The sequence below is a fragment of the Tripterygium wilfordii genome, chromosome 11, assembly GCF_013401445.1.
Source record: "Tripterygium wilfordii isolate XIE 37 chromosome 11, ASM1340144v1, whole genome shotgun sequence".
NCBI classification, from domain to species: domain Eukaryota; kingdom Viridiplantae; phylum Streptophyta; class Magnoliopsida; order Celastrales; family Celastraceae; genus Tripterygium; species Tripterygium wilfordii.
Genome location: NC_052242.1, coordinates 11,832,305 through 11,845,934, shown reverse-complemented (window position 1 = coordinate 11,845,934; position 13,630 = coordinate 11,832,305). Strand labels below are relative to the sequence as shown.

The following is a 13,630-nucleotide window of genomic DNA, read 5'->3' as shown; positions in this document are numbered from 1 at the left end:
AAATTTGATCCAATCACGAGCTAATTAGCTGCTAAGGTGCATGTACAATATCGTTGACTAAATAAAAGTCGTCTTCGAAATTCACGCCAAAAACAAATTGAGGACCGAAAAAACGCATGTGCACATTTATTTCACTTTATTAAGAACTCGTTGAAAATGATGATAGAGATAAGGTTTAAAGACACTAGACATATTAGAAGAGGCGGTTTAGTAGGATCCTTACCCACATAAAATTTGTAATAAATCTGATAATGATTGACAAAAATAACTTCTTCAACTTGAGCTAAGATTATCAAAAAAAAAAAAAATTGAACTAAGAAATCAAAGATCGAAGGAAAATGAGTTTAAAGGAGAAGGAGAATAATCTTTCAGTTAAAGATGAGATGATGGTTTTTTTTTTGAAACAAGGATTTGAGGAGAGTTAGGATTCGAACCCACTACCAACTGGGTGGATGATCCTTTACATGTAATGTGATTACCGTTCAACCAACGGCTCACTTGCAAGATGAGATGATTGAATTGGTCATCATTCATCAATGAATCTTTATAACTGAGACTAGCTTAGGTGGCAAGCCGCTCAGATATGTCTACAAATGTATTTTGTATTTGCCTGTTTAATGTTTAACCAAAAAAAATTCAAGGGCGCCACCCCCGGACCCCCGCTATTTAATTGTGCCCCTAGTGAGTTTAGACTTTAGATCATGGATTCGTCACTACCAGTGGGGTGTCAAAAGTAAAGTCTGATGCAACAAGTATGGTGGAGAGATATCTGTGATAAAGGCTTTTGCTGTCAGGAGCGAGATTGACTCGAGTATCGAGATTACTTTCGGGGATATACTAGGTAATGTGAATGTCATATCAATATGAAAGGACTGACATAGGACCTAGGGTTGAGGTGATGAGACACCGAGAGTCAAGGTATGAGTTTGGCAGTGTGTTGCAACTGTGTTCAGTTACAACACACCTCACAGCACCACAGTTTTTTGTGACACGTCAAACAGCTTTTGCGTTCCAACTCACCTCACAGTACCACAGCTTTTTACCTCACAGCAGCTCACCACACCTCACAGCACTCCCAAACGCTTACAATATATGTTGAATTGTCTTACGTAATCAAATTAGGTCAATTATTTTATTTTAGATTAATGTACAATGTAAACCTTAAGTGATTTTATATTAATATTATTAGTCATCTAATATAACCGTAATTTAGATACGCCAAACGCACCTCACAACACCGCACCACAGTTTTAAAAGTGATGCGCTAAACAGTTTTTTACGTTTCAACTCACCTCACAGCACCACAGTTTTATAACTCACAGCACCACACCACACCTCACAGCACCTCATAGCATTCCCAAACAAGCCCAAGGTCTCGGTCGAGGTTACGGGAATGTCGACGTCAAGGTGAGTCAAGAGGTCATAAACCGAGAAATACAATAAGGTCATGGTTAGGAGAATCGTACATGTCGAAGGGTGATGGGCCTGCAGAAATGGGGCATACGATTTCTTGTCACTGCACTACTCATAAGAATATATAGTCCGGCGTAAAAATGTCGAAAGATGTTAGATATAAAATAAAAATAAAAAGAGACCCAAGACAAAAAGACAAAAAGACAAAAAGAGGTGTCATTCTAGGTCATGATGTTAAGGTTTCCACAATTACAGCGAAAGACAACTCTTTGAACTTAAATCGTGCAAGCATGGGAGAAACTAATGAATAATAATAAAAATAACATTATGGAGATTTTGATCCTCACAATATTGTAGAGGTTTGGTTTGGGCAGATAATATTCTCTTCTACGATCCTTATAGTTTGGGATTTTGAGTGGCTCTAAGCTTCTTTTGAAAGGGTCGTGCAATGGCCGGCGCAAATTCCAGAAAGAAGAACCATCTTTTTTATTTGAATCTCTGTTTTAACAATCAAAAGTTGGAAGTTGGAACTTGTCGTGGAATAAAATAAAACCGCGTCAGGATCGGCGGAGTATCTGGGGGGGCTGAGTTCTTTTGTTGTGTATGTGTTTGTGGCTCAGTTCAGGCAATCTAGATGGATCTTTAAATCATTAATCTTGTTTTCTTTTTCTGATGAAGATCTTCACAGCTGGGTCTCTTGCTTCTGACATGGGTAATCTGTACGTGTCTGTTCCTAAATCTCTTTTCACTTTGTTTATTCGCTTAGATCGTAACTTTTACATATTCTTTTGGGCGGTTAAGAAATAACCAAAATAATCATAGCGGATTAATTCATGCCAAAAAACCGACCGTTTGCATCCCTAATATTCTTCATTCCACGATCATCCGATATTTTCCAATGTTTTTAATCACATACTTTTCGCTTAGAGTAACTTTTTTGATACTAAAATAGCTTCACTCTCTCAACATACCTAAATTCGGACTGTTAGGTTTACACACATGTAAATTTTTTATGTGATAATAATAAATAATTAGGTCAAAACATAACGCGCCACAAGGGTAAACTCCTAGTTCCTAGTGGGAATCAAACCTATGATATCCCAAATTCATAAGATGATTTGACCTAGATCCCAAAGATTCACCAATTAGCCATTAGGTTATCATACATGGTTACATCCGTACTAATTACCAAAGAAGAAAATACAATCTCAAGGAAAAACCAAGGACAAAGAAATTCGACACAATTTAAGAGAACAATTTAAGTCATTTGAGTGTCCATGTTACAAGGCTGGCTTCTGTATCAAACAACTCGTCTTTATGTATAAACATTTTATAGCAGAGATAGGCGATATACAAGTAGAAGCAGCTAGCAGTGAAATAGATTAACAGTTCATTTCGTTGTACAATATTTTGGAGTTTGAAACTGAGGAAGAGCTCGAGTTGGATCCATCTGGGCAGACAAAGAACCAGTACAGTGGCCGCCGTGTCGAAGTTCTGTCTAATCTCCAAAAGACTCATCGCCACGATCTCTAGCCGGCCGTCCTGCTGCTTCATTCTTTGTTTATTATTATAATGATCACATACAAGACTCTCTCCACGTTCTTGACATTTTCAATTACTTCCTCCTCATGCTTTCGCTTTCGTTAGTCTAACTACCAAACTACATTTTGTCATCTTCTTCTCTTAAACATACATTTTCCTTATACCCTCTCGTAGTGTTAGTAGTCTCAGATATTTAAAAGCCATTGAATTTTCTGGTTTTATTTTAATCAATCATTTGCATGAACTTGGTCCTACTATGAGTTGTTCTTGGTCTGGTACTTGGGACCTACAGAATGAGCAATGATTAGGAGTTAACAATTCAATTCTGTTTAGCATCATCACTAACATTCTTTGGAGGGATTGGGTATATATATATGTTAGTTTTTGTGTTTGTCTTCAAGCAATACACAGAAGCACATTTTCCTTCTCTAAGCCTTCTAACTGTTCGTAGAAAAGTCACAATGGAGTCTGTAGGTGCTTTTCCTGATGGAGAATGGGAATTCTTTACCAAAATGTTCTCCTCAGAAGATCTTTGTGAAGATTTCACGTCACAGTTTCTCGGTCATTGTTCGAATTTTATCGAGCATGATAAGGAACTGAACTTGACGACCCCGTTAAGTTTTTGCCCCACAACTACAGATGCTGATGTGAGTGTGGGTGATGCTAATGAGAGTTTGTTCTATTTTTGCAATATTCTTTACTCCAATTTTCAGAGTGTTGGTCAGAGCAGTATTCCCAATTCAAGTAATGAAACCTTTCTTCTTGGGGATTCCATTACATCGGCTACTAATGATGTTTTGATGTCCACGAATGCCTGTTTCATGGATGAGGAAAAAATGGTCTTCTCATTCCCTGACATGGTAATTGAAGAAACATCTTATGACAATGAAGATATGAGTATGCATATGGATGGTAGTGACCCTGCAGCTATTGCCGTTTCGGTCGAGGCATTGCAACTCAAGAGAAAAATTGATGCAGATTTGCACATTAATGCAGGAAACAATTTCAACACAAATTTGCACGAGAACCTGCAGAAAAAGCCACGAGTATCAAGAGATGTAAGTGAAAATTTCTGAAGCTTGAAACTGAAAATGAATTATTTTTGGCCTGGGCATAGTTCTTATTTTAATGTCTAAATACAGGTGCAGAAGAATAGGAGGAATGTAAGGTCCAAGAAGAACCAGAACCCCTCACCAAATAACAAGGATGAATTAGACAGCAATTCTGGAACTAGCTACAATTCTGAGGATGATAATGCTTCTCAGGAGTCCAATGAAGGGATGAATTCCGAGGCGAAAGAATCAAAAGCTCCCAATTCTAGCGGGAGAAAAAGGGCCAGTAGAGGGTCAGCAACAGATCCTCAAAGCCTTTATGCAAGGGTAAGATAGCTTCATTCAGCATGCACAAGAATGTTCTGAGATTCACATGGCTTGTTCAATCATATTCGACCTATTAGATTCAATAACTTGACATGTTTTACCATATCTTACAGAAAAGGAGAGAGAAAATTAACGAGCGACTGAGAATTTTACAGAACCTCGTTCCTAACGGAACAAAGGTCGACATTAGCACAATGCTTGAAGAGGCAGTCCAGTATGTCAAGTTCTTGCAGGTCCAAATCAAGGTAATAACAAAGTTAATGTTGCATTGATTAGTACAAAAATGCTGCAGAAATTTTTTGCATAAAACATGTTTTCTAATTCTTGAACTCTGTCTTTTGCAGCTCTTGAGCCATGATGATCTATGGATGTATGCACCTATTGCTTATAATGGCCTTGATATTGGACTCAATCAGAAGTTGTCTTCGCTTCTATGATATCGGATGGAGCAACATGACATTTTTTCGGAATTTGTTTTTTCAACAGATAAAAAGAAAAGGATAATATATATATAGGTAATAGATATGTACAACTTGTAATGACTGGTTAAGTTGAATAAAGTTCCTTTTTCAATCACCAAGTGCAGTACTTGATATATAATCGTATGATTCTTATTTCTTACATTCCCTATTAAGTAGCCACTGCAACTGCTCGGAGGCAGTCAAGTGGTTCCCGTTCCCGTTCCCGTTCCCCCCGATGATCTTCCCGGTGACTGAACTTAACGATGTAATGACTCAATTTTACTGTCAGAAATTTATGGTGTAATTGACTGAACAGAGTTGCAGCGTGTAGAACAACGAATGGCTCTAATACCATGCGAAATTTTCAAACAAGATGTGCGAGACTTTCTTGAAGAACAAAAACTGTTTTTTGGATCTTGCCTGTGCCTCGCCATCTTGTATGAAATATTCACATTAGTAAAATCGAACCCTTGACTTAAGATAGGAAAGATAAGGTTATTAATTTCATTGATTACAATACATCTTAGACTTGTCACCAATAGCCGACTCATCCATAGGACTTGGTGTCCAATTTATTAAAGTCACTAATGTGACTATCATAATCAATTAGAGCTGGCATGCAAATATATATACATATATAATACTTAGGTGCGGACACCGCATTTTGAGCTGTTCTGAAAATGAAATAACAAGTAGGGTTCATTGGTTTGGACTCCACTTGTTCAAAAAACAGCGGAGTCCACAACATGAGCACCAGAGGATTATAAAACATGTCATGGTCTGCATGAGTTGGTGACACAGCTATGTATGGAGCTTAAACCATATGAAGCTTCACATATATTGCAAACTTTTGACTACCAGCCTTTCAATGGTCTCCTACAGCACAAATGTACCACTTTCTTCCTGGTGTTGCAAATGTGATCATGTCATTTCCAGTTCCAATGCCAGACTTTGTGGTGGTTGGTTAGTCAAAGTTTTTGGTATAAATATAAGATTAAGTAATGTATGTAAATTGTATTTTTGGTCACTAAAAGACGGATTAGTTTCAATTCAAACGAATCACCAAAATGATGTTTTGTATCAAATTTAAAAATTAACTTTATGAATCAAAACCTTCTACACTCAGCACTGGATTTACATGTTGGATCTTTCCGATTAGTTCATAAGGATTGGACATCCGATTTGAGGACTGTACTTACATGAAATGCGACAAACCAAAACAAACCAAAGTGTACTACGTCATTAACCATATAAGATATGTATAAACTGTAAGAGCATCCACAATGGGATGATTTTGAAGTACTTGAGATGATACTTTCTTGATAAGTTAAGTGCTAGATGTTCACAATGGGTATAATGGAGTGTATTTTAAGTACTTGAAATGCTACTTTTTTGAAAAGTATAACGCTATATGCACACAATGGGTGAAAAATGACACTTGAAAATTTAGTTGTGGAAAAAGGATACTTGAGAGTTGGAGTATGGATATAGTTGATGAATAGTAAAGAGAGCTGATGAAAAGGAAGAGAGAGGTGATGAAAAGGAAGAGAGAGAAAATAGAGAAAGTGAGTATGAAGTGTTGGAATGTATGAAGTGTTGATGAATAGTGTATATTGTCGGATTCACTCATCCAATTAAATTATGCCACGCAGGATAAAGGAGAAGATAAATTATGTCACGCAGGATAAAGGAGAAGAGAGAGAATGGTTTTGGAGTGCTTGATATTACAAGCACATGCTCTAAACAATACATATATGCGTTAATTTCTGCTTTAACTAGTTTATCTCCGGCCATGAAGTCTTAGCCAAATGTGTAAAATCCGGCGAATTTACGGTCGGAAAAATGGGGCTCCGGTTGAAGGACGGGAATGAAGACATTTGGCTTACGTGGTGCGCATGATCCATTAATTAATCGACATGTGGCTTTTTAAACCCACTCAGCAAAAGCTGCAGTAGTCTCTCTCCTTGATAGATCAGACCTAAACGCCTTCTACTCATCAATGGCGGAAACCAGATCTTCGTATTCTCTCTCCTTGATAGATGAAAATTTTCTTGTTGCTTAAACTTCTGGCTTTCTCGTTCTCTGACAGTTCCATGACTTCCATTTCATTTTTTTTTGATAAGCTTGTATTATTTTTATTGATAAAGAACTGAGAAACAAAACATCCATGGGCAATAAACAACCCAGCAGAAGACAAAATCAAGACAGGGCAAACAAAATAAGGAAACCATCTCCACCAAACCAGCAAACACCCAACACCACCGAATAACAAACAAAAAGAGAAGGAAACCCCAAATTTAAACCCTAGACTTCCATTTGATGCAGCTGTTACGTACTCAGATGGGTACATGTATCTCAAAGAGAACTTCCCATCGCTACAATCTAAGCTCCGAAAGATCATCGCTAAAATTTGTGGCTGAATGGGTATTGTTGTCGTCTCTCTCTGTAAATCTAGATCTGAAGCGCAACAGTCTCTCTATAAATCTCTGAGTGTTTTTTAGAAAAGTAACACTTCCAAAAACCATTTTTGAAATCTAAGAGCATCCATATCAGATTACCTAAACATGAATTTGTCTGTAAAATAGGGAAAGATTATAGAGATTTTGTCAAAATAGAGCTCTGCATCAGATTACCTAGAGATTCCCTATTTTACGGAATATGAACAGTAGTTCCCTACATCTAGAGAACCACTATTCACTTCCCTAAACATAAAATAACATTTTTTACTACTTTACTTTCTCCTCTCTCCTCATTTTTTCCCTCCTCTCTCTCTTCACTCCTCTTTTTCTCACTCCTCTCTCTCTCCTCACTCTTTCTCTCTCCTCACTCTCTCCTCACTTTTTCTCTCTCTCCTCACTCCTTTCTTTCCCTCTCTTCTTTCTCTCTCATATATTTCTCTCTCCTCTCATCACATTTTGACTCCTTTCTCTCTCCTCACTTTCTCTCTCTCTCTTCTTTCTCTCTCCTCACTCTCTCCTCACTCCTTTCTTTCTCTCTCATCACTCATCTCTTTCTCTCTCCTCTCCTCACTTTTTCACTCCTTTCTCTCTCCTCTGTCTCTCCTCACTTTTTCTCTCTCTTCTTTCTCTCTCCTCAATTTTTTTCTCTAATTTTTAATAACATTAATTTATTAGTTTAATTAATATATTGTTTTAAATGTAATTAATTTATTATTTTAAATAGAAGTAATTTATATGAATAGAATAAATAAAGGAAAGAGAAATAAATATTATTTTAATGCAATAGAGAATATGATAGGTAATCTGATGCAGTGTTGATTGGATAGGAAATCTGTAAAATAGGGGAAAATGACATTTTGTCTGTATTTTAGGGAATCTGTTAAGAGAAACTGATGCAGATGCTCTAATACACTTTTTTAAAAGGAAATTAATAAATAAACCCCCTATTTTAAACCCCTCCCTTAGGTTGTCATTATTTATCATGTCATGTCTCATCTTTTATTTATTGATTTTTTTTTTAGTATATGTCATGTCTCATCTCACATACATACACACGTGTGTGTATATCTACACACACATATAGGGCAGAGAATATATATACACATTTATTAATTTAAATGCTTTGATTAAGATTTTCTATTTGGTTTTTTTTAATTATTATTTTTCTTTTTAATTTTTGTGTAAAGAAAAGAGAAATTATATTTTGTTGATATTAATTTCATAATTTTGTAAGACATAGACAATAATTTATTCAAGTACATGAATAAAAGTTTCCGATGAAGATTTGATGAATCCATATGAGTGCATGTACGCATCTAATCGTTCGGCATACGGAGTCGCCCATGCAGCTGCACAAGTATGCCTACGGTGAACCCATTCGGGTGTGATGGGAGGCATTGGATAATTCCTTGTCAAACCAACTTTGACGTAGTGATTACCATTTACGTGCCCTATAGCGATGGCAACGCGTAGATAGGGTGATGGAGGAGCTGTACGTAGTGGTAGATATGTCCAACTCTCTGCATGATGAAGAACATGCAATATCACATTGTATGCAGAAGCAATCAATAGACCCATGTCTGACATTGTCATCCAGTGCTCAAATGGTGTTGCAACATCATCTTGAAAAAAGTTCAGTGAGTGTTTAACACTGTATGCCCTCTCTTCACCGCTAAGTATTTCAACATATTGTTTCCAAAATGCGTCCAACTCTGCCATCAGGTTATACCGAACATTGGGCCATTCATCTTCCCCATGACCAAGACACACAGCAATCGATCGAAAGCCGCAATTTTCATAAGCTTTTACATCTTGTACGTCCCAATTGTAAGGATGCAGTATAGCTGGAAACTGATCAATATAGGATCGTAAAGAGTAGTTTTCCTTTCTTAACATCGAACTTTCCTGTGTAGAGAGAGACTGAGTATTGTAAATTGAGGAGCAACTGTGTCTCTCTGATTCATAAGATTGGAAAAAATTGTACTAAAAAATCTTCGATTCGGGGTGTCCGGATGAGGAACTGTGTCTGTGAGGCTCCAGAGGCTGAATAAAATCACTCCCATCAATGACATATGCTGTTGGATTGTTACTAGTGTTGGTGGCTACCTTTTTCTTTGTGGACGGACGCCCTCTAATGTTGGTCTTCACAGCCGGTTCACGAAGAGAAGTTGATGAAGGTCTGAATATTTCCCTCAATTTCCTTAGCCAACTGACTTTTACATGTCTTGGCTGTTGCTTGAAATGTTCTGTGAACATTTGTACATCAACGTTACAGTCAATGTCATCCTCTTCAATCGACTAACATTGCATTAGATCAAGCTTTCTCCAAAATTTATCAATGGCATCAAGCGGTACAGTATGACCTTCGCGCACGTACATGGCTTGTTCGTGAGCACACGGTAGTCCATAGCTCCTACGAAGGTGACATCCGCATTTGTAAGCAATCTGTCCAACATCTTTTGATCGCTCAAACTCAATCAACGTCAAATTCAACGCCTCGATTGAAACAAAACCACATAAATCCCGAAGGTGCGGTATATTGAATCGGTGTTGGATGATGGTTAGACTTCTCTCAAAGCTAGCTTTGATAGCTATGTCCTGAGACAAGATAACCTGATGAATCCATGACATGGATCTCTCCAAGTCTGACTGTGACGAGCACAAATATCTTTTCAGCTTGGCATGCTGACTCTCAACCCTATTAGTTGTGTGGTTCCCGAAATGCAGATATCTGTTTGTCCAGGCAGATATAAACATCTCTTTATATGGTGTCAGCCACACATCTTTCAGATATTTCATCACTGCCGGGAACTTCTGTAAGACTACTTGAAGGCGTGCCATATTACTCATGTACGCGTTTTCATTTTCAAACTCGATCACCGTAGTCCACATGCGGTAAAATGCATTCCAAACTCTGTTGTCTTGCATTGATGGCTTGCATTTGGTTAAAATACTTTGATAGATATGCCATCTACAGAGTAGTTTCGAAGCCTCTGGAAATACCTGAGCACAGGCTTTCATCAGCCCCAACTCTCTATCCGTAACGATAACTCGTGGGCTAGTACATCCATGCATTGCAGATCGCAAACATTCCAAAGCCCAAGTATAACTGAGCTCTTTTTCTGAGTGTAAATATGCGACCGCTATGACTAGTTGAGGTAACACCAACAATTTCAAGGAGAGGCAACCCATACATGTTGGTCTGATATGTCGCATCCATCAACAATACGTGTGGGAATGCACGCAATCGATCTAGCGAGCCAGGATGTGCGAAGAACAAATCTTCGAGCTCATTGGTTGCATGGTTTGCTCGATAATCGAAAAAGTATTCTTGATCGTTGAGGAATGAGAACACAACTTGCATTTGCGATTGACCCGATCTCTCACGTTGGTCTGATATGTCCTGTGCTTCTTGCGTGCATTATGTATGGTTTTGATGGTGCTCACGTTGTTCGGGTCTCGCTTTTTCAACTCCGCCAATATGTCTCGTGACTTGGCATTTTGTGCAGACATGTCAACCATAATTTGAATTTCAGATTCAGAAAGCCGACCGGGGTATGGATGTCCCTCCATATATAATGCAGGATCATGATTATGCTCCGCACACACCACCTCCAACATCCAATCATCGTCTAGCTTCATTTTCCTCCCTCTCAATTTGAACGGACATTCTATTTTTTTGGTGCTAGTCTGTTTCGTTGATGGTTTCTTGCTCTGGTAATTGCCACCACGATCACATTTGAATTGTAATTTGTGTTTTTTGCCGAACCCACCAATATCTGATCTATAAATGATGATAATATATCCCAATTTGTGTCCAGTTTGTTGAACCTACTCGATCATCGATTGTCACGATTTGAACACCTGATCAGTTTCAAATTCACGTCTATCGTTAACTTTGATATTATCAACCATCTCGTCCGCATGTTCGTCTTCTTGCTTTATTTCGGCTGAGATAAAATCACCCTACGAACAATATAATTTACACTGAGTATTTACAAAAAAACAACAATATAATTTACATCAGTATATGTATTTACCTGTTCACTTGAACAACTTGACTTGTGGTAGTCGAAAATATCACTAAAGTAATCCATATCCACAATAGGTTTACTCTCTCTTTATCTAAAAAACAGACTACTTTAAGACTCTCTCTCGTTTTTCTCTCACACACTACTGCTATCTCTTGCAGCTTCTTCAAATACTCTGCGAACTCTTCTCAATTTATAGACATATATGTGTACACATGTACAGACAGAGAATAGATTCTCTGTCCTATACAGAGAATATATTCTCTATCCTATACATAGAATATATTAGGACAGAGAATATACAATGGATACCCATATACAATTGATAGATAGATATAATTGAAAAGTTATATATATATATATACACACACACAGCAGTTCTCCTATGCGCAGACCCGTAATTGGCAAACTATGCGGGCTTTCGACTCAAGCCGTTGGATCAATTGAAGGGCTTAAATTAACATAGGTAATAAATAAATAAATAAACCAAAAATTTAAATTGGTGTCAAATTAAGACTAGTGTGAAGTTAGTGGACTGTTCTGTGACTTTTGTCTACTTTCTCTTTCTTTCTCTTTCGTTTTTCTTTTTCTGTCATCATTTTTTTTTGTGTTTTGGTGGGCAACCGGCGCCGCCTAGCACTGTTGAAATGAAAGACTAGAAAGACAGTAAATCTTTTGACAAAATTGATTAAAGATCTAAGGTAGGGGGTTGAAGGTAGGGGGTTTGAATAGTGCTTCCCTTTCTAAAATCTGGAAAACTAACCCTTTTTATCATTTTTCTTACTCAAATACCCTTATCACATATCACAATACACACATATGCCCCTCACATACCATAATACACAGATTTATTGAGAAAACCCAAAACCCAACTTCTCGAAACTCCATTCCTCACATATTCCACTATTGACTTTGCCACACCAAGTTTACAGGTGTTTCTTCGGCATTCTGGTCGAGTTGCCTTTCATTATATCTTGGGCATTGTCGGCATTCTCATCTTTTTCAGCAATTATAATATCTGTCGGCATTCTCCTCTTTTTCAGCAATTATAACCCGAAGTGAGTGCCTATTAAATTCGCATTGTATATAGGCTTGTTTTGAACACTCTTACCTTACATTGAATCTTAGACATAGCATATTCAGTTGAGTAAACTATGCCATATGATCGAGCATTTTAAATAAATTGTTCGAGTATTTTATCCAGTATGTTATAGTTTTTAAAATAAAATATTCGAGTATTTTACAATATATGTTCGAGTATTTGAAATTTCTGTTCGAGTATTTGAAATATCTATTCGAGTAATTGTTCATATCTGTTCGAGTAGTTGATTATATATGTTCGAGTATTTGGATTTATAAAGTGTTTATGAATGAATTTTACACTTTTCTTTTACAGAAATGGGTGTTGTTGACATTGTTGTTATATACGGTGGAGACTGGGAATTTTTAAGAGGAATTTATAAATTCATTAGTGGTATTGGGAAATGTTTAGTAGTGAATGAGTCAATTTTCTATGGGGATTTTTTGGAGAAGACATACAAGATTACGGGAATTGATCGAACTTCGAATGAGAAGGTCATGAAATTTGTCTATAGCACACATTTCCATATGAAACGGTTGGTTATATTACTTGAACCAAATATAGTATTACTCGAACATATACACCATTTCCATTTAGAAAAAAATGTATTACTCGAACAAGAAAATGTATAACAAAAAAATGTTCTTCACATCTATCAACTCCGTTGGACTTCAAAACGATGCATTTTCGATCTCCTTCCGAATCTCAACTGGGGTGAACACTAGGTTGATTTTTAGGTCTTCAAAATCAGTCATCGGAAACATATTATAGTAAGGAAACACACAAGCGGATCAAAAGTTACGGACGGTCAAAGTTGGAAAACTGAAATACTCGAACATATAAAACAAAATACTCGAACAACAAATCTGAAATACTCGAACAATAAAACGAAATACTCGAACAACAAATATGAAATACTCGAACAACAAATATGAAATTCTCGAACAGATAAAACAAAATACTCAAACAACAACACAAAATACTCGAACACATAAACAACACATATCAACCACTCGAACCCCAAACCTAAATACTTTAACAACTAAACTTAAATATTCGAACAACAACACAAACTACTGAAACACATAAACAACATACTCGAACCTTTGTATAGAGTTTGAACTCAAACAACAAATAACCTACTCAAACCTTAAATAACCTGCTCGAACCACAAATTACCTACTCAAACCCTGGAACCCTACACTGCTCGAATGAAAAATCGAAACCCTAAGCACTGCTCGAATGAAAAACCTAAACCCTAAGC

General features: G+C 37.1%; 1 protein-coding gene across 1 annotated transcript; it reads left to right on the top strand.

Annotated features, from left to right (window-relative positions):
* The first annotated feature begins 2,668 nt into the window (after positions 1–2,668).
* Positions 2,669–5,261, top strand: LOC120009775 (transcription factor RSL2-like). The gene is made up of 4 exons (XM_038860471.1): positions 2,669–4,013; positions 4,098–4,334; positions 4,448–4,579; positions 4,679–5,261. The coding sequence occupies exons 1-4, from the start codon at positions 3,330–3,332 to the stop codon at positions 4,769–4,771; spliced, it is 1,146 nt and encodes a 381-aa protein (XP_038716399.1). The 5' UTR covers positions 2,669–3,329; the 3' UTR covers positions 4,772–5,261.
* Positions 5,262–13,630: the final 8,369 nt, after the last annotated feature.

Excerpts from the sequence above, each read along its gene's own strand:
- LOC120009775 (XM_038860471.1), top strand. The coding sequence starts at position 3,330 with ATGTTAGTTTTTGTGTTTGTCTTCAAGCAATACACAGAAGCACATTTT. Across the intron at positions 4,335-4,447 it reads CTCAAAGCCTTTATGCAAGG|AAAAGGAGAGAGAAAATTAA; the intron begins GTAAGATAGCTT and ends CATATCTTACAG. Across the intron at positions 4,580-4,678 it reads TCTTGCAGGTCCAAATCAAG|CTCTTGAGCCATGATGATCT; the intron begins GTAATAACAAAG and ends TGTCTTTTGCAG.